Raw genomic sequence first — 21,888 nt, forward strand, 5'->3', positions numbered from 1 at the left:
CTCTCATGTCTGCGCGCTGAAGCTAAAGCCAGCCGCTGGTTAGCTTAGCATGAAGACTGGAGACAAGAGGGCTCGAAAGGGATGTTGAAAAATCCGGATTCAACAGTTTACAAATTTCCGACTTGATGAAACAATGGACAAAAATCGTTCTTTATTTATTCTTAAAGTGTTTGCTTTCAAGATCAAGATGGGGTCATAGAAAAAAACAAGTAGAGCAAAGTGTTTTATGCACCATGTCAAGTGGATGAGCTCCATCAATACAAATACACACACACATTTACTCTAAAGGCTCATTTGCATGTTGTAGATACCTTCACTGTAACCATAGAGACGTTACATCATGATGGAACATTTCTCCATGTTCCATGTTCCATGTTCTATGTTCTATGCTCCGTTCACCACAGCATAAGAACACAGTCTGTTGCACATCCAGTCAGTCAGTTTCAAACCTCGCATCTACACACTGAAGTTTTCCGGACCTACACTTGCAGAAAGCAACCATGGCCTCAGGAGTCTGTAGAGGGGACGAAGACGCGTTCTGCTGCACTTAACAGAGCTCAAGGTAAGTGAGGAATCCAGACAGACTGCAGCCTTACTGCTGTGAATGATGTATTGGTCTATCGGGTGGAGAAGGCTGTGATTTAGAGCTAATACCTTGAGATAAACCTCTGATTCCTGCTGTTGTCATGTAGATGTACACAGAGACGCATTAACATATAAAAGTACTTACACAGAGACGCATTAACATATAAAAGTACTTACACAGAGACGCACTAACATATAAAAGTACTTACACAGAGACGCACTAACATATAAAGGTTATTTGAGGAAATTGCACTTCTGAGTTTGTACCCTATGGTTGAATGCACTTATTGTAAGTCGCTTTGGATAAAAGCGTCAGCTAAATGAAATGTAATGTAATGTAAAAAGTACTTACACAGAGACGCACTAACATATTGGTATGCACAGAGACTAGCTAAACATAAAAAGCAAATACAGAAATACAGTTTAACAACCACAAATATATAATGTAGATTTACACATCCATACAAACATGAAATAATTACAATGTGCATCAAATTAAAATAATTGGATCTATGAATCTTGTCTCACATCCTGATGATCCTCCTCACGTCTCTTCTCCTTGTCTGCAGACCAACAGGACGCCATCAGGACGCCATCAGGACGCCACGTCATCGGGACGCTACGTCATCGGGACGCCATCAGGACGCCGCGTCAACCCCTCAGGAACAAATCCAGATCTACTCATGACACACACACACACACACACACACACACACACACAGATGTACTCACAGACACACTAACATTTGGTTCTAAACAAAGACACACACTAATATTTAGATGTACACAAAGACACATTAATATTTAGATCTACACACAGACACACTAACAATTAGATGTACACACAGACACACTATCATTTGGTTCTAAACAAAGACACACACTAATATTTAGATGTACACAAAGACACAATAACAATCAGATGTACACACAGACACACTAACAGTTAGATCTACACACAGACACACTAACAATTAGATGTACACACAGACACACTAACATTTAGTTCTAAACAAAGACACACACTAATATTTAGATGTACACAAAGACAATAACAATTAGATGTACGCACAGACACACGAACAATTAGATCCACACACAGACACACTAACAATTAGATGTACACACGGACACACTAACATTTGGTTCTAAACAAAGACACACACTAACATTTAGATGTACACAAAGACACATTAATATTTAGATGTACACACAGACACACTAACATTTGATTCTAAACAAAGACACACACTAATATTTAGATGTACACAAAGACACACTAACAATTAGATGTACACACAGACACATCCTGATGATCCTCCTCACGTCTCTTCTCCTTGTCTGCAGACCAACAGGACGCCATCAGGACGCCACGTCATCGGGACGCCATCAGGACGCCTAACAATTATATGTACACACAGACACACTATCATTTGGTTCTAAACAAAGACACACTAATATTTAGATGCACACAAAGACATATTAATATTTAGATGTACACACAGACACACTAACATTTAGATGTACACACAGACACACTATCATTTGGTTCTAAACAAAGACACACACTAATATTTAGATGTACACACAGACACACTAACAATTAGATGTACACACAGACACATCCTGATGATCCTCCTCACGTCTCTTCTCCTTGTCTGCAGACCAACAGGACGTCATCGGGACGCTACGTCATCGGGACACACTAACAATTAGATGTTCACACAGACACACTAACATTTGGTTCTAAACAAAGACACACACTAATATTTAGATGTACACACAGACACACTAACAATTAGATGTACACACAGACACATCCTGATGATCCTCCTCACGTCTCTTCTCCTTGTCTGCAGACCAACAGGACGTCATCAGGACGCCACGTCATCGGGACACCATCAGGACGCCGCGTCAACCCCTCAGGAGCAAATCCAGATCTACTCATGACACACACACACCCACACACACACACACACACAGATGTACACACAGACATGTTAACATTTGGTTCTAAACAAAGACACACACTAACAATTAGATGTACACACAGACACACTATCATTTGGTTCTAAACAAAGACACACTAATATTTAGATGTACACAAAGACACAATAACAATTAGATATACACACAGACACACTAACAATTAGATGTACACACAGACACACTATCATTTGGTTCTAAACAAAGACACACACTAATATTTAGATGTACACAAAGACACAATAACAATCAGATCTACACACAGACACACTAACAATTAGATGTACACACAGACACACTAACATTTGGTTCTAAACAAAAACACACTAATATTTAGATGTACACAAAGACAATAACAATTAGATGTACGCACAGACACACTAACATTTGGTTCTAAACAAAGACACACACTAATATTTAGATGTACACAAAGACACAATAACAATTAGATGTACACACAGACACATCCTGATGATCCTCCTCACGTCTCTTCTCCTTGTCTGCAGACCAACAGGACGTCATCGGGACGCCATCAGGACGCCACGTCATCGGGACGCTACGTCATCAGGACACCATCAGGACGCCACGTCATCGGGACGCTACGTCATCAGGACGCCATCAGGATGCCACGTCATCGGGACGCCATCAGGACGCCACGTCATCGGGACGCCATCAGGACGCCACGTCATCGGGACGCTACGTCATCAGGACGCCATCAGGATGCCACGTCATCGGGACGCCATCAGGACGCCACGTCATCGGGACGCCATCAGGACGCCATCAGGACGCCACGTCATCGGGACGCCATTAGGACGCCTAACAATTAGATGTACACACAGACACACTATCATTTGGTTCTAAACAAAGACACACACTAATATTTAGATGTACACAAAGACACATTAGTATTCAGAAGTAAACTAAAACACACAAACATCTGGTTCTGCACAAAGACACTTTAATATTTAAATGTACACACAGACCCACTAACAATTAGATGTACACACGGACACATCCTGATGATCCTCCTCACGTCTCTTCTCCTTGTCTGCAGACCAACAGGACGCCATCAGCACGCTACGTCATCGGGACACACTAACAATTAGATGTTCACACAGACACACTAACATTTGGTTCTAAACAAAGACACACACTAACATTTAGATGTACACAAAGACACACACTAACATTTGGTACTAAACAAAGACACACACTAATATTTAGAGGTACACACAGACACACTAACATTTAGACGTACACAGACACACTAACATTTAGATGTACACACAGACACATCCTGATGATCCTCCTCACGTCTCTTCTCCTTGTCTGCAGACCAACAGGACGTCATCGGGACGCTACGTCATCGGGACACACTAACAATTAGATGTTCACACAGACACACTAACATTTGGTTCTAAACAAAGACACACACTAATATTTAGATGTACACACAGACACACTAACAATTAGATGTACACACAGACACATCCTGATGATCCTCCTCACGTCTCTTCTCCTTGTCTGCAGACCAACAGGACGTCATCAGGACGCCACGTCATCGGGACGCCATCAGGACGCCACGTCATCGGGACACCATCAGGACGCCGCGTCAACCCCTCAGGAGCAAATCCAGATCTACTCATGACACACACACCCACACACACACACACACACACACACACACACAGATGTACACACAGACACGTTAACATTTGGTTCTAAACAAAGACACACATTAACAATTAGATGTACACACAGACACACTATCATTTGGTTCTAAACAAAGACACACACTAATATTTAGATGTACACAAAGACACAATAACAATTAGATATACACACAGACACACTAACAATTAGATGTACACACAGACACACTATCATTTGGTTCTAAACAAAGACACACACTAATATTTAGATGTACACAAAGACACAATAACAATTAGATATACACACAGACACACTAACAATTAGATGTACACACAGACACACTATCATTTGGTTCTAAACAAAGACACACACTAATATTTAGATGTACACAAAGACACAATAACAATCAGATCTACACACAGACACACTAACAATTAGATGTACACACAGACACACTAACATTTGGTTCTAAACAAAAACACACTAGTATTTAGATGTACACAAAGACACTAACAATTAGATGTTCACACAGACACACTATCATTTGGTTCTAAACAAAGACACACACTAATATTTAGATGTACACACAGACACAATAACAATTAGATGTACACACAGACACATCCTGATGATCCTCCTCACGTCTCTTCTCCTTGTCTGCAGACCAACAGGACGTCATCGGGACGCCATCAGGACGCCACGTCATCGGGACGCTACGTCATCAGGACACCATCAGGACGCCATCAGGATGCCACGTCATCGGGACACCATCAGGACGCCACGTCATCGAGACGTCATCGGGACGCCATCAGGACGCCACGTCATCGGGACGCTACGTCATCAGGACGCCATCAGGATGCCACGTCATCGGGACGCCATCAGGACGCCACGTCATCGGGACGCCATCAGGACGCCATCAGGACGCCACGTCATCGGGACGCCATTAGGACGCCTAACAATTAGATGTACACACAGACACACTATCATTTGGTTCTAAACAAAGACACACACTAATATTTAGATGTACACAAAGACACATTAGTATTCAGAAGTAAACTAAAACACACAAACATCTGGTTCTGCACAAAGACACTTAGATTTACTTTAGATGTACACACAGACACACTAACAACATTAACATGTTAGTAACTTTTCTTTTCTCTCTTTTCAGGAACTGCTTCAGATATTTTCCCAATGATTGTGTTATTATTATTGTTAAATATGTCGTCTGTTTATTATTTTAACAATGAAAATACTTTTAATAAAAATAAAACCAAATGAATCCGTCTTGTTTTCTTCAGACCAAAGAGAATCACATGTTCTTTATTACTTGTTTACTTGAATGAAGTGAAACAACAATGATCTTGAGTTAATGAGCGTTTGTGTATTAAATGACACACAAAGGTTTCAGTCGACATTTTAAGCCTGATTTCAATTGTTGACTCACTTCCTCCTGTAATCAGACATCAGGCGGAAGAAGAAGAGAATATTTAGTCAATGAACATGTTTCCGATATGGAACATTTTGATTAAAACATGAATGCTTCTAAAAAATGATGTCAGGCAACTCAAAGCACAAACAAGTTAAATTCTCTACAAATAAAGCAAATTCAAACCCCAAGTTCATCGGGACGTGTGAGCGTCTCTAATGACGCAGTCAAGTGCAACTCCAGAGTTACGAATGTCTGTTCGTTCTCTCTGCTGCTGGGCGACAGACGACATCTTCTCTCCCACGCTGTCAATCAGAAACTCAATGAACCGCCACGCTGCAGCATGCGAGCTGCAGCCCTTCAACATTCCTACAGTTTAGATAGATGAATAAATAAATATGGTAAAAAACGGATCAGACAAATGTGTGTTAACTGCTCCCAAAATGACAAATTCTAAATATTATAATAGGATAATTTACTCACTCCAATGTTAATGGTAACTTGATCTCAACCATCTTTAGTGACTAAAATCAGCCAACAAATCAGAAGGTTTGTTCTCGGGGTTGATGTTCAAGACAATCATTAACACATCTAGTTGTCCTTTTTTATTTGTTATGTTCTATTACTAAATACTAAATTCATGTATTAATTAATATGTTTTACCGTTGAGGAGGCATGAAGTTAAATTGTTAGTCACCATACAAGTAAAAATGATTATATAGTGTGTTACGTTCCCCAGTTTCTGTGTTTGGTGGTTTTGTGCCTTGACAGGTGATTGATTGTACCCTATGGTTGAATGCACTTATTGTACGTCGCTTTGGATAAAAGCGTCAGCTAAATGACATGTAATGTAAAAATGTAATGATTCCAGGAGCAGCAGTCCCCAGACTGGAGATCTGGCCCCACCCACTCGTCAGTGGCTGCACCTGGATTCCTTCCCTCGCAACACATAAAGTGGTGCCATTTTGTTGTGAAGCTCTCGCTCGTTGGGTGTGGGTTGTAGAGCAGAGAGTGACTTGGAGTCTCTGTTAAATCTTGTTCTGTGTGCTTGTGAAATTTGTCATTTGTGTTTAATCCTGTTTTTTTTGTCTTTTGTTCCCAGGGAAAAGGGGAAGCACCTTGGGAGTGCGTAGGCAAGCTGCCCATGGGTCTACACCACCCGTAGTCATCCTCCTGTCTAGAAACACTAGGCAAGACCTGGGCGGACCACCCCCTGTATTTGGTTAGTGAGCCTTGCTAGTGCTCAAGCTAGGTTAGGGGGGGGGGTGTTTCAGGTCAGATAGGCAAGAGGGACTATTTTGTTTTGTTCATTGTTTTGGTTCCGCCCAGCCCCTTTTCCCAAGCAACCCGTATTTATATATATATATTAATAAACATTCCTTTTTACGGGCTATATGTGTTCTGGTCGTCCGTGTACCTACACGCACCACACCTCCTTCCCCCATAACCACATTGAGATGACGAGCGGCGGGTCGTTGCGTTCCCTCATCCACGAGGCGTGCGTAACAAGTGATAAACTATATAATATAACCAGGGCTGTAGTGGAGGGTAAACGCACGTAAACGCCGTTTACGCACCTCTATAATTTTGGAAATAGCGTTTACGCACCTCAAACATCCCTGCGCCTTGTATTCTTCCGTTGGAATAATCCGAAATAAACTTGGTGTAATTTTAAAACAGCTAAGACTACGTTTGCTATTGTTGAACATATAAACGCCGTAGTCTGAATCATGTTCATCTGCGCTGTGTTACGGTCTGTGAGCATCCAATCAGCGCCTTGCGGCTGCAGCAGCGACCAATCAGGATCCAGGAGGTGTGTAAACACACGCTGTGGATCAGCCCAGTGGTCCCCGACCTTTCTTACCTCACGGACCGGTTTCATGTCAGACAATATTTCGCGGACCGGTCGAGAAGGTCCGACGGGGGGGGGGGGGGTAGTAGTCGTTGCGGGCGGAACGACCGACTGGGGGGTAGTAGTCCCGCGCTCTGTGCTCGCTGGTCGTGCACGGTAAAAGGACAATAAAAACGCCTGGTGACGCGTAGATTAGAAAACAAGTCAGTTCTCAACGTGAAAAAAACATGCTGTATGGGCTATTTATGATGACATAGGTAGTACATGAGTGTTCCTTTAACTTATGTTGTTCATACACATGTATTCATTGTCATTGATTGTATATGACTTTTACTGATAACATAATGCAATACAGCCAGGACAGCCTTACAGAGTCGCAACGCTTTGTGTTGCGTTGCTTCGCATCGCGTCGAGGTCTGTATGATCACAAAATTCAGAGTTTACCCACCTCTAATTTTACCACTACAGCACTGGTTCCAACCAAGCTGGGAATAACGTTCACGGTACCGAATCCAGTCCAAATGCATCCAGACGCTAAACGTTCATGAAGTACTAAATGCTGTATGCGTGAAATGAAAGGTCACCGAACAGGGTGCAGCACCAGTGTTTCGTATTAAAGGCCCCATCCCTTCACCTTCCATTAGCTTAGCAGCAGACACAGAACTGTGGCTTTTGCCCCCCATCAACAATGCGTCTCCCTACAAAGACATCGCCTGGCAGCAGAGGTGGACAGAAGGGATGAGGACAGCGTGTGACACACGAGCGCCGTCCCTCCAGAGACGTTATTAGAAGTGTCTGACATTGATGCTCGAGTACTGCTGGGCGGTTTGTTGTGCTGCAGCACACAAAGCGCAGCTCACTGCTAAATATTTAAAGCCTTTTACAATGCGGACGAGCTCTTTGAATGTGTTCACTTGAGCCAAAGTATGAACATTGAGATCTCACAGGAGCCGGACAGAAACACACACTGGATCCAGTGGAAGGTAGAGACAAGGGTTTTATTTCTCTGTAGGCCTCGTTCCATGACGCCGTCAGTCACTTTTAATAAACAATCTGAGCCTGTCAGTGTGAAAACAAGCGGTTTGAGTAGACGTAGCGCACATGTGAGGCCGACCACCGGCCCCCCGCAGCTCCATGTGCGGATGTGCGCCCTGTCCCCATTCGTCCCGCAGACGCATCGGCACGGGAACACCAACAACACAAGCATCCTTCACGCGATCCCTGAGTGTGAGCAGTTCAGTCCTGGATGAACTCAAGACGCCGGACACCTAACTGGCTGGGAGGGGAAACACGGGAGCAGTATTTGGTCGCTGTGGGCGCTGCTGACTGCGTACATTTGACTTTTTAAACGCCACGCGGCACCTTTCAGGCGTTACGTGTGCACTCACCGCCTCCCTCAGCTGCTGAAGCACACATTGATTTAATAAAGAATGTATTGTAATAGAGGGAAAAGTGTTTCTATTCATTTGTCCATCCCAGACCTATGGTCGAGGGAAAAACGCCTCCCAGTAATTGTACTGGGAGGCGTTGGAAAAGATGAACTGGGCGCAGACAATGTCAACAATGATAAGTTGGATATTCAAAGCATTATTGAAGCAGCAAACAATGATGACGTATGTGAATGTACAGCGTGGGAAGTCGCTCCGTACCTGTTGGATCGACACCTGTACCGTGGTCTGCACCGTTAGCACCGTTAGCTGCTCAACCGTCGCCATGTTGAGAGCCGTTAAGAGGCAATGCAATGCTAGCCCTTTGGAGGATTCAAGGCAGAAGGGTATCGACCTGCTTGCAATAATCCAGACTATTGTATTTCTGATAAATCATTATTTCATTCTCTTGAATGTGAATTTTTCTATGTACAGTACATGAAAAAGCACAGAGTTGTCTTTCCAGGCTATTGAAGACAGAAAACAGAAGCAAAGATTTAGCGCGGGGCTTTCTTCGTTGAATTGTACACATCCGTCCTGGAGGACGAGATCGTATTCAGAGGCAGTGAATGAACGAGAGCCGCAGCCCCACGTACGCGCAGACAAGTGTTTTGGTCGCGGCCTCTCGATGCACCACGGAGCTTTAAGGGGCTTTCAGCGGCGCCGTGCTCCAGCAGACTCCACTCTCCTGTCAGTCTCTGCTTGGGTTCAGCCCGCTGCCGTCCGGGTGGGGGGCCGCCGGGCCCCGTCAACCAGCCTGACTCTGTGCTCTGAGCAGCTTCAGTCCGTCTACTGGCCAGTCTTCTTCTCCTTCTGGAAGCTGAAGCTGGTCCGCCGGCTCAGCTTCCGCTGCTTCTGGGCAAAGTAGTCGGCCCGAGAGGTGCTGGCTCGGGACTCCAGGATGTAGTTCACCTGAAAACAAACATTCATTGGGTGTTTGGGACTGTTGATTGCAAACAGCTTAGCAGCCACAGTCCTCAACAAAATGGAGATCAACCACTAGTACATTTAAACAGTACATTGGCACTATAAAAAGTGAGACGAAGGCACACTGTGAAGAAGAACTCACCTTCAGCACGATTTCATTGACAGTAGCAGCATCAGACTCGAAGTAGAGCGGCTTGTAGTCGTGGTTGCTGAGATAAGTGAGCTTAAATATTGCATGGCCTGTGAGACACGGGGGAAAGACATGTGAAGACAAGTGTTTAATGAGACGGACAATGGACATCTCCAGCCATGTCTTTGAGAGTCTCCCCAATGAGGACTCCCCTCGTCTCTGGGCGGAGGAAGAGCAGTAGCAGGGCAAAAGAAGAGCAATCCTATATGTGTGAATCATCTGTCACCACGTGAGAGGAAGGCGGAATAATGAGAACACCCTTACAGGAAAATACATATTCAGTGACTTTATACATGCCGTCATTGCTCTCTTCTTCTACTGAAGCTACTTCACACTCAGAACCTTCCCCTTAACACCTGGTGTTTTTCTATCATGTCACAGGTGTTTTTCTATCATGTCACATGTGTTTTTCTATCATGTCACAGGTGTTTTTCTATCATGTCACAGGTGTTTTTCTATCATGTCACATGGTGTTTTTCTATCAGTCACATTATGTTTTTCTATCATGTCACAGGTGTTTTTCTATCAGTCACCTTTAGGAGACACTTTACCGATCAGACTGGACTCCCGTCTGTCCCGTATAATTTAAGGTTAAAGGCAGTTTAACGGCCAGAGGAAAGGTCTCCACCGTGTGTTCTTAGGGAAGCATCCCGATGTGCTGTGCCTGCGCGGTCCACTCACTAGGGCTTCGCTCTTCTACGAGGTCGCAGGCACACAGGTGGTCCGAGTCGATGGAGATGGGCTTCTGTCGAATCCAGAACTTGGTGCTGGCCTTCTGATTGGTGACGGGATCGATCTCCAGCTTCTCTCCTGAAACGCCTGAAGATATGGAGACTTTTATCACACGCATGATGTCCACACTTCTTAGTATACACAAACCGCTGTGCTGGATGGACGCAGTCAGGTTCCACTTTGATGCACTTGTGAGGCCCTTTGACCTTTTTCCTCCTTCATACGGTCAAACATTTCAATGTGTCCAGTACTTTGGTGTATATATATATAACAGATGAAATAATCAAAAGCGCCAAAGACGCCTTTCAGACGTCAGGAAGGAGATAGATTTAGAAAGAACATTAACAAAAGAGACAGGTATATTCTAACTTGGGTTTTTAAAAACAAATATCCCCACATCCTACATGATTTCCCTAAATGATGATGATGATGAAAGTATTGAAGGGAGTAGTGGCACATAAAGCAGCATAAACACGGTACTATCGACTCTTTGCAGTCGCTGTCTCCCGTGTACAGTGTGGACAAAGTAACTGAGCGCAGCACAACTAGCACTAGCTCCACCGCGCTACGCTAACACACACAGCATGACGCCACGCTGGCAGAGAAGCTGTGGCTCACAGCGTGTACCTAGCTGGACATCCGTGGTGAAGCGCAGCTTGTGGATCATGCTGATCTTGAAGGACTTGTAGTGGTGGCTGCTCAGCATGTCCTGCACCGTGGTGATATCGATGGGGGGGTCTTCCTCGGAGCTCTCCTCGCCCCTAGAGCCTGCAGACAGGAGGACGATCGCAGCGAGGTTTACAAAACCATCACATAATGCTACAATTGCCCTTATTCTCAACACTGAGCAAAACTGTGAAACGGGTTCTTAGACTTCAATGATCATCCGTGAATATCCCTTTCCATGAAATTGCTTCTTCACGTAAACAATTGTCCTCTAAACGTGCACGGAAGTTCCGCCCACCAGCGAACACCGAGCGCGACTACTACACCCCTACTTCCCTTTGCATGCGGCAAGCAAAGGAGCTAACAGGCTAAACGCCTGTAAAAGAGTAAAAAGCTGGTGCACGTGAGACACGGTCATGCGTGCAGGCAGCATGACAGGAAGCGGCAGTGGGCGTGCTCTGATCGCATGCTATTTTAAGGAAATATCAATACTGAAAATATGCTAAATAGTTTTTAACGTTAATTCGGGGACTTGTTACTATAAAAGGAACATGAGCAGTAAAACCGTATTACACAATATTATGAATATACTATTTCAAAAGAAATAGTTGTTGATCTGCGGTTCCCAGTTATCCGAACTGTGAGGTTTGATCCTCAGGGCCCATAAGCAGACTCAGTGTTGTACTATTCAGCTGCTGCCTCGCTGCTCGGAGAGAAACAACAGAGCGGAGGATGTTACCGACGCGGTGGAACGCCAGCAGAATGAATACAGAGGAAACACGGATCAGTCATCACATCTGCAGCCGTGCGGGAGTCGCACCTTTAAACTGACCAACCCAATGGGGAATTGCATGTTGACGTTACGCATGAAGCTCCAGCTATTTGTTAGAGCCCCCAACGCTTCCGTAGTGGCGTATTGCTGAAGGACTGACCGCCGCCCTCAGATGGGAGGCGAGGGGAAGAGGGAGGAGCTTCCCAGGGGAAGGGTCACTTACTGTTTTCTCGGACCAGGCAGAACTCCAGGGTGCTCTGGCTCTCCAGTGTCGAGTCCAGGTCCACTGAGACGTTTGGCTCCGACTGCTTCTCCAGGCGATACATGGGCCCTGTCGAGGGGGGGGGGGGGGGGGGTCAGACGACAGCTTCAGCATGAGGGCGCTGGCTCTGGTTTCAGCACCACCAACAAACCAGTGATCTGTAAAACCTCCATCATCATCTGTCATTTACCTTAAAAGAGTCGAAATGACCGGTTATAAGACGTATGTTCAAGAATAATTCTTTTTGAAGTGCATTTGGAGTTTGGGGATGAGACCGCCTACAATAGTTGTGTGTATTACTTTTTTCTTTTAGAATTCTACATGCTGGATCATGATTTCATCCGGGGAACGGAGAAAAGCGATGAACAGAAATACGCTGACTTATGTGTATATCATTAAGATCATTAGGGGGAAGAAACCGTGTTCCAGTACAATCTCCAAGTGAGAAAATGTCACTGGCTTCATAATGGCAGGCAGGGATGGGGGATGATGAGCACAATATTCACTTGGTTCAGTACAGCTGACTGAGCTAAAACAGTGAACAGGATCAATGTGCTGGATGAGAGGAAGCATGGTGTCATTACCTGAGCCTTTCTGGGAGCCTTTCCTCTTCTTCAGAGCTTTCTGCAGAATTTCCTTCATGGTAACCTTCAGGCTGTCCACGGGGATTAAAGAGAAACCATGAGCAGCATTTCTAAAGGAGGAAGAAAGGTAAAGAATGCATGTGTGGGTTGAACCTTCTCATCAAGGTAATGTAGTAGACAACACTCCACCGGCCGGCATCTGCTCAGTTCTAATGCTTCAAAAGAGACTATTTCTATCTATTTAAGCGGAATTGATTCTACAAAAGGTTTTGAATATGAGTAGAAATCTTACTGACACACCACTCCAGAGGTCATAGAAACATTATTATTTTTGATTGTAAACTTTGGGGAATAATCAGAGCTGGCAAAATAGGATTTGGTTCAACACCACTGATCCCTGCACTCCTCGTACATATTAAACCAGGACCACCCACCGCCTGCTGTTTCTTACTGGATCCCTGGAAACAATCAGCATAGCAACCACATTCACACACAGCGCCTCACCTTTCCCACGTGTCCTTATGTTACAGTCTTATTCCAAAATTGATTTAAATCCATTTTTCTTCCATCAAAATTCTACACACAACACCCCGTAATGCCAAAGTGAAAAAGGTTTTGGGGAAAGAAATTGTGATTAGACCCCCCCCGGTTGCTTCCATGCATGAACATGCATCTCCTACTCACATTCGGACAAACAGAGACTGTCTAGAAGCGAGGCCTGGTGAGGAGTATTTCTCCACCAGCGCCAAGGTGCTGAAACCAAACTTGTGGATGGGCTCATTGGAGTCCAGCGGGGGGAAGTCCGTGTCCACCTCCCCGTCGTCCTCCGCAATGTGGAGACAGTAGGCGTTCACGTTGTCACTGTGGAGACACGCGCGTTACGAAACGTTCTACCACAGAATGAGCGCAGTCGGTCTTCTGCTCACTTGAGTTTGGGCTCTCGGCACTCGCTCGTGTACTGCCAGCAGATGAGGCCGATGAGGTCGTGGACGCGTGCGTTGGCGATGGTCACCACCGTCATCGGGTGCACCTTCTCCTGAGCCAGCTGCATCGACAGGTAGACCTCTATCTTTTTTGTAGCCGTTGTGCCAATGTGGCCCTGAAAGAGGTGAAGAGGACACGATGCGGAGACAACAGAGTAAAGGGACACGGTCAATTCCAGCGTCCACAGGCGGGACGTTTCCACAGGGCAGGTCGTCTGGATAGCGTGAAGGGCTCGTGTTACAGCAGGAGCGCTGTTAAATCACAGGCCTTACATGGAGTATTTATCTTTTAATCACTTTGATTCATTGGATTCTAACATTTTGCGCTGTTTCTATCCATTGGAAAAAAGGGTCAATGGATTTGGGCTTAGACGTTAACATCAAAAATTACGTTTTCCTGTCTAGCATTAATTAAACCAAATAAAATCAGTTGTTTTTTTGCTACGGCAGGATACGCTATTCTGAAATGAGTTTCATTTGAATACATCTGAATGAAACAAATGAAGAGGAGCTACATGTGGAATAACTGACCTTTCCGTCAAACTTGGAGTATTCGTTGAAGGGGTTGTTGAGCTGCTGGGGGCACTGCTCCAGCCGCAGTGAAAGCGTGGATTTGGTGCCCGCAGTCTTTGGCCGGTCCTTAAAGTCCCGCTTTTCAAACAGGGAGCCCAGATCCTCCGCTGGACAACAAACGCCGCGCAGCATCACGCAGTTACTTTCAGGTACGTTGGTCTGTTCTTACTGCAGCAGCACGTCCAGATGAAGGACCACAGCTGAGTTTAGTACATTTATCAACAATACAGAAGCTTACCTGATTGAGAGTTTGACCTCTCTTTCCACTGAACGTTTTTACATTTGATTTGGTTCTGCCGTTCTTTCCGTAACCTTTCCAGTCTTTGAGCTGGAAGGAGAAAAGCACAGCTTCAGCCACAGGACAAACGGCTGCCATGAATCAGCATCACGTACACCACTAAGACACCGGTACGTTGTCCTTTAGCTCAAACAAGGTTCATCTTTCCTTGGGCCGGTGACAGCAGTGCGAGGAAAGAAGGACATTATAACTTTACGGATGCACTCTGCCATGTTACAGGACAGTCATACACACTAATAGTAAAGCTTGCATCGATAAACCTTGTACACTTTGTTAAACCGCTTTCTCGTCCATCCCTCTCCTCTTACCAGCAGCCCCGGGTTTCTCTCGGCTGTCTTGATGGAGTCCTGATGAGACAGCTGCCACAGGTCAGTACTCAAGTCTCAACCCAAAACCCAGAACCAAGACCAGCACTGCACCAAACTCAAGGGAGCCAAAAAGGGACAAGGCGTCAACCTTTGGACTCCCTCCATCCCCAAAACCACAATTACACCTCGATGTAGCTTAAAACAGATTGACACCGTTTGATTCAAACTCACTATGGAAATGTCTATCACAAAAACACAGCACCACTTGAAGAGGACTAAAGAGGCTAACACAAGGATGCAAACTGAGTAGCAGGGCTCAGTGATGAGACCAACTTTAAGGACTGCCTTTTGAGGCTACAGGTGCATGAAACGAGGCTTAAGACGTTCCTCTTGTCTGACGTTTATAGCCAGGGCTGGCTCAGGTCTACAGTCCTGGACCAGCCCTGAGATTAGCTGCTATAAGCCTAAACTGACTGAATTTCTAGTGATCGATTAGCTGAAAAGCAGCAATCAGACCTAGGGATGGGGCCGATCCGATCCAGTATCGGTATCGGGACCCGATACCAGAGAAATTCGGGTATCGGATTTTCCGATACAACCTTTGGAGATTTCCGATATCAATGAGCCATGTCTGCGCTTTAACGTCGTCTGCTGAAATGACTCCAAAAGTGATCCCCGCCTGCTAGTCTGCTAGTCTGCTAGCCTGCTAGCTGGCTGCAAACGGATTTCCTGAGCGTGTCCCATAACTGTCTCATTGAGCCGCGCCTCCGTTCAGGAATCCATTCCACAGTTTGCAGCCAGCTAGCAGACTAGCAGGCTAGCAGGATAGCAGGATAGCGCTGAGGCTAGACTGTTTAGCACGGCATCCAATATCGTGGATGAAAAAAGGAATCGTCTAACTGCAGAGAGAGCAGAAATGCTCATATTCCTCAACAAGAACCTGCCGATGTCAGATTTGTTGAACACTAACATCACTTCCTCAGTCAACTTTGAGACATTCAAGTTTTGTTTTCTTTTAAAGAATAGTTAGACTCTGGTGTTTAGTTTATTCCAGGGCATCTTAAGTGCTGTTCTGATGCACACAGTTTTAAAACTTATTGTGTGTGTGTGTGTGTGATTGCGTGTGTGAATGAGTGAGACTGTGTCAAGTGTGCATGTGTGTAAGATCTTTACAGTTATTTTATTGCACTTTTCTTCAGATATTTGACATGTTGTTCATGATACAAGAGTCAGTTTACTTGATTTGTGCTGTTATTTTTGTGAACAAGTGAGTCAGACTGTGTGTCAAGTGTGTATGTGTATGTGTGTGTAAGATGTTCACACTTGCACTTTTCATATTTCTAAATTTTTAAGACTCAAGTATTTGACATTTATGAAATTAAATAAATAGTGACAATCAATCTGAAACGCTTAGTTTCAAATTTGCTTTCAGAATTTTTTCTGTTAACAGGATTTCCTGTTTTGCAAACACAGCTCTGGTATCGGAATATTATCTGTATCGGCCGATATCCAAATTTAGGTATCGGGATCGGATCGGAAGTGAAAAAATGTGGATCGGTGCATCCCTAATCAGACCCAATAGTACCAATATAGAACACTCTGCTGGATCCCCATGCATTAACAAATAGATTGAGACCGTGATGAGGGACATTTCTGTTCAGTGCAACCGACAGAAACGCAGAAGGAAACGGTCATCCAAGACGGCTGCAGGCTTCAAAGACCTACGAAAGTGGAACTGTAGTTCCTGTGTACAAAGGTTTCCAAAGAGATATTGATTATAGCGAGCAGACCCGAGCGAACAATAAAAACTAAATGAACCGTCTGACATTGTCTGCTTGATTTACAAAGTATGCTCAGAATTGAATCATCGTGGATTAGATGTGTGCTGCTTACACCATAGAAATGAAAATCATTCACACAGGAACCTGCAATCTAACCCCACACAATTTATCATGAGCCTCAGAAAACCACCGGCCCAGATTACACACACAAACCCCCTAAAGCACAACAGCGGCACAACAGGCTTTCTGGCTGCCTCTGTTATAACGCTGAGGTGGGGCCCGGCAGAAAGCCTGCCCTGCTGACCCGCCACAGCCCGGAGATGCGCCTACCTGTGTTGGAGCGCCGGCGCACGCCGAAGTCCCAGCTGGAGGTGATGTCCAGGGACTGGGAGAGGTCGCAGGCATGATTGTCGGTCACGCTGCCGTCTCCCTCCATCAGGGAGTCCGACCCTGTTGACCCACAGCTGCTGCCAGGCACCAGAGCCGGCTGGCACTTCTCCAGGTCTACATCCTGGTCTATGAGCACCATCTCACACATTCCTGTGTCATCACTTGTCACATGAGACTGTCGGATGTGAGCCAGAATGATGGCCGGGTTGTCCAAGAAAGCCATTCCTCTGCTTCGTAGAGATGCCGACAGCTTCCGATGTTTTCCCTTGGCCTCGCCCTCTTGATTGTATTCCAGGGGACCGCTTTCTCTTTCCTTTCAGTCGCTCTCTGAGAGTTTTAAAGTAGCGGGCGACGAAAAGTGGAGCGTAGTCATCTTTTCCATCTCTTAATTATTTTCTCTGCTTCAAGGAAGGAAAGAGGCCAGTACCTGTTTTGGGCATAATACGTTATTACATGGTGCAGGAGAATGAATATATTAACATTTAACAGCCTGCTGGTGTAAAGCTCAGTAAGTTATGGATTTGAGACTCTTAGATGTGCGCCGTTAATCACGTACTAAAACTGGATTACGCCTATAAATGAATTGTAAAGTGAAGCAAGTCTGCAAAAAGTTCATCCTTGAATTGATCCTTAGTAGAAAACCAATCAAAATCAAGCCAATGAAGTCACGGTAGTTCAAGCAATATCAGTGCGGAAGGCCATCGAGGATGTGACCTCCCAGCGGAGAAGCCTTGATGAGTAACTGGTGTGTGTAACCTCAACTAGAAGAAGTATCCTTAATTAATCCCTGTGGGGAAATGATTCCCATCCCACAGTGCCCCCCGGGGACCCTTCAGGGGTCTCAGGGACACTTAGACAGTGCATGGAGACGCCGGGGTTCAACCCTGTGGTATCCAGTAACCGGTTATCCGCTCTACTCCGCGGTCGCCACAAACTAGACTCAGCAGACCTCAGAGAACCTCATAGACCAACATGCAGACTTTCAACCTGTGTGCATAACGTGTGCGTGCGTCATCTCCACTATATAATCCGGAGGCTGAGACACAGACCTCCAAAGCAGCATGACGTGCATGTGTTCCTACCGTCAAGTTTTACTTCAGAAATGTCCTGTTAAAGGATTTTTCACCGGTGTCGAGTAAGAATTGTTTCCAACGGGAAGATACATTTCCAACATGATCATGTGGAGACACTCAGTCACAAAGATGATGTTGACAAAACACTGACATTTTGTCAAAGACCTGTGTGTTGGCCATCACTGTTGACCAGTAAACAAATGGTCTTCGTATTGACACTGTAAACACAAAGCTGCTGCTAATCGCCACCGAGGTGAGAGCTGTGAATCAGCCCGTCCGCGGTGGAGCCTCAGCCCGGCTGAGGTTCGCATGTTAGACGCAGGATGCTGCAGCCCAACGAGTGTATCTGACACAACAAGCTACTCCAGATGACCAGCCCAAGTGTTTGCAATCATGTGTAAGGTTCCATATATGTGCAGCGCTTTATTCAACTTATTAGAACCAGTTATTACCACACACAAGTCTCCCGGCCGAGGCTAACTGTGGCTAACGTTAAGCTGCAAAGTGCAAGGAGGATGTCATATCTGTCATGCTTCATTTGTATTTTTTAGACAAAACTATTACCGTGCACACTAACAGTTTCGTGGTCCGCTTCTCTAAAGGAAGAAGTGCGTAATGTGTCACGCTCATTCCCAGTGACCGAGCCGATTACAAGGCGAAGAGCCTCTGGTTAGCTAGTTGGCGTTAGCTGACCTTGCTAACTGGCTACCTTAAACCTCCTACACATTAGCGAACAGTAAGTCAGTTTAGCCCGCGTGGACCTTCTAAAAGTCGCACCTGTACTCGGTGTTTGTGTATAAAATATGTCGCCCCGAATGCAAGTGTGCATTATGTTGTTGTATCGAGGCAGCTCGTGAGCTTGTTGAGGTTAGCACAATAGGAGCTTTCTTTTGCTAGCTGATTGCGGTTAGCGAACTGTTGACGTTAAGTTTGTTAACGTCAGTTCATGACGTTGTCCCACCTTTAGAAGTGACATCCGATCAGGAAAATAACTGTCCACATGTCCGTATTATGCACGCATACGCCCAATAGTGACAATAACGCCTTCCATTGGAGACTGTGAACTACAGGAACATCTTTACACACTTGCTAACAACTCAGCCTGCTGAGCTCAGCCAAGCTAGCGAGTCTTCTTCTTCTTTTGGGGGTTTCCCTTCTTCTTCTTCTTCTTCTTCTTCGTCTTCTTCTTCTCTTTTGTTTTTTATTGGTGGTTGGCAAAGAGCGTTCCAGTGCGCATCACCGCCACCTTCTGAGAAGGAGTGTGGACTGAAATGACAGCGCTACTGTATATTTTATGTATCAGTGTCGTAGGTATTTAAATATTTCCCCATAAACTATTTAATTGTTTATTGTTAATTAAGTTGCATCATTTGTGTGAACTCAAACCTTTCTCTCTCTCGGCCTGAGCCTTTTCCTATGATGATTGTATTGTGGACAATGGACAATGACGTGTTCTATTGTTTCCCCTCACTGCAGTACTGACAGGAGCCCATTGGGTGTTTCCCCAGTATTCTTTGTGTGCTTCTAAGACCTGTGGATCCAAACCTCATTCTACTCATGACATCTTCCCCTTTCTTCCTTCAGCTAGTTTCTCTCATTTCTCCAACTTTCTTTTGGATTATATTAAGTCATTTCTCTGTCCCATCTCTTCTGCCTCTTGCGTTTCATTTCATTTTTTACTTTGCACTTAACTTCAGCAATACCATAATTCATTCATGTTGCTCTCTTCTTTCCTTGTTGCCATCTTTGCATATTTGTCTTCCAGTTTGTTCCCTTCAACGCTTTATGAGCACCATAAAGTAGGCCGCTGTCTTATTTTTCTCGATTGGGAGAAGTGTTTGATGGGTTTCTATAATACCGTCTAGTCTTGTATCTGATTGAACATCCCTGATATTTACTAATGCTTCACTTGAATCTCATCCTTTTAAAACTTTCCCCGGCCTGGTGTCTTCCGCCCAGCTGAGCACAGCAGTGTTACTGTTAATTCTCATTTATTCTTTTGTTAAATATTATATTGTATTCGGGCATAACAAATGCTACTCCTACTCTTTCATTGATTGTTCTTGTGTGGTCCGAATAGTTATTTTTCTATTCAGTAACTACATTTACCCATTTTGGCTGCAGAAAGTGAAGGTCAACGTCTGCCTTCTTACAGTGCCCTGTGGGATGGGTCTTGTGGGCCTGAGTATGATCCTCAATGAGCTTTTCTCTGGCTGTTTTTCCTCCTTCTGGCATGTTTTTAACAGGGCTAGGGCTTTTGTCGGTGTAGATGTTTTATGACCTTTCAATTTCGCCCAGTTCTTTATTGACAACTGTGTCCTCCTGATGTCCAGTGGCATTTTGTTCATTTCTCTCTGCAGTGCTGATGGAGTCCTGAGTCTTGAACTATTTTCTTTAGCCATGTTTTTTGCTGCTGACTGATTCTACCAGAGTCTATAACGGCCCCGATGAGACTTCCTGTCTGCTCCAGTTTCTTCCCCTCAAACACCTAATAGAGTTAAATACTGTTTTGCATTTTTCAACTTTAATTTCCTCCTGCATCTTTTTAACAATTTATTCTACATTCCTTCACATTTTCCATATCATGTCATTATCTGTGAATAATGCCAATCCTAACTAATTAACCAAAAAACATTGGGCTTCTTATGCTTCCCTGTGGAACTCCATGTTGTCCTGTAAAGCTTCGACAGAACTCTTTTCCTACCCTGACTATTATATTTCTACTAGGAAGAAACTTTTTAATCCAAACATATAGTCCCCTTTAACTCCTGTATTGTATACTTCTATTAACAAACCTTCATTCCACAGCATGTGGCCTTTTCTACATCAAGAAATACTGCAACTAGACTCTTTATTTATTTGAGCTTTTCTGATTTCATTTTCTACACACAGTGCTGAGTCAATGGTGCTTCTGCCCTTTCTAAATCCACGTTGATCATTATTTTGTACTTCTTTTGATTCTAAATTGTATTTCCTTGTTTCATGAATTATTTTGCCCACATGTGATGTCGGAGCTACAGCCCGATAACTTTCAGCCAGACGCGGGTCTTGGTTTGCAAATAGGAACAATCACAGCTTCGTTCCTTTGACAAACAAAATGTCTTTTCTTTTCTCATTATGACTTTTTAACATCCTGGAGCTGGAGTTCTCCTGAGTGGCTATAACATGTCCATAGTGATACTGCCACTAGTGATAGTGCCACTTTAACTGCAATTCATCACTTTGTCGTCACTCGTCACTTTGTTACTTGTTCGTTAGTGCACTTTATGCTTAATATTTTTCTTTTTAATATTTAACATTTTTAACTTTATTACTTGTTTTATACTAACCCATAGCCTTATTCTACTAACCCATTGCATTTCTTTTTACTTTATTTTATATATATATATATATATATATTTATGCGGGTGGTGTTTT

The 21,888-nt window shown here is 44.4% G+C and overlaps 1 protein-coding gene and 2 long non-coding RNA genes across 4 annotated transcripts; 1 reads left to right on the forward strand and 2 right to left on the reverse strand.

Moving 5' to 3' along the window:
• Positions 1-1,152: 1,152 nt before the first annotated feature.
• Positions 1,153-1,984, reverse strand: LOC144388253 (uncharacterized). The gene is made up of 2 exons (XR_013452571.1): positions 1,886-1,984; positions 1,153-1,262 (listed from the first exon to the last, which is right to left on the reverse strand). It is a non-coding gene; the product is annotated as an uncharacterized LOC144388253 (long non-coding RNA).
• A 1,323-nt stretch (positions 1,985-3,307) lies between these two features.
• LOC144388254 (uncharacterized) lies at positions 3,308-4,419 on the forward strand. Its single transcript, XR_013452572.1, has 2 exons — positions 3,308-3,400; positions 4,102-4,419. It is a non-coding gene; the product is annotated as an uncharacterized LOC144388254 (long non-coding RNA).
• Positions 4,420-8,484: 4,065 nt separating this feature from the next.
• Positions 8,485-19,751, reverse strand: mapkap1 (MAPK associated protein 1). 2 transcript variants are annotated; one of them, XM_078088364.1, is made up of 13 exons: positions 19,433-19,669; positions 17,339-17,825; positions 15,228-15,266; positions 14,860-14,949; positions 14,580-14,728; positions 13,992-14,164; positions 13,750-13,926; positions 13,066-13,175; positions 12,443-12,550; positions 11,409-11,549; positions 10,731-10,868; positions 10,002-10,099; positions 8,485-9,844 (listed from the first exon to the last, which is right to left on the reverse strand). In XM_078088364.1, exons 2-13 carry the CDS (start codon positions 17,619-17,621, stop codon positions 9,722-9,724), a joined length of 1,629 nt encoding a protein of 542 aa, XP_077944490.1. In that variant the 5' UTR covers positions 17,622-17,825; positions 19,433-19,669; the 3' UTR covers positions 8,485-9,721. The 2 variants fall into 2 exon arrangements, with proteins under 2 accessions (XP_077944490.1, XP_040053856.1); XM_040197922.2 differs by lacking the exon at positions 15,228-15,266 and having other exon boundaries at positions 19,433-19,751.
• Between the last annotated feature and the right edge of the window lie 2,137 nt (positions 19,752-21,888).

Source organism: Gasterosteus aculeatus, chromosome 14 (assembly GCF_964276395.1).
Source record: "Gasterosteus aculeatus chromosome 14, fGasAcu3.hap1.1, whole genome shotgun sequence".
Classification (NCBI taxonomy): domain Eukaryota; kingdom Metazoa; phylum Chordata; class Actinopteri; order Perciformes; family Gasterosteidae; genus Gasterosteus; species Gasterosteus aculeatus.

Excerpts from the sequence above, each read along its gene's own strand:
- mapkap1 (XM_078088364.1), bottom strand. The coding sequence starts at position 17,621 with ATGGCTTTCTTGGACAACCCGGCCATCATTCTGGCTCACATCCGACAG. Across the intron at positions 10,869-11,408 it reads CACCACGGATGTCCAGCTAG|GCGTTTCAGGAGAGAAGCTG; the intron begins GTACACGCTGTG and ends CCATATCTTCAG. Across the intron at positions 9,845-10,001 it reads TCAATGAAATCGTGCTGAAG|GTGAACTACATCCTGGAGTC; the intron begins GTGAGTTCTTCT and ends GTTTGTTTTCAG.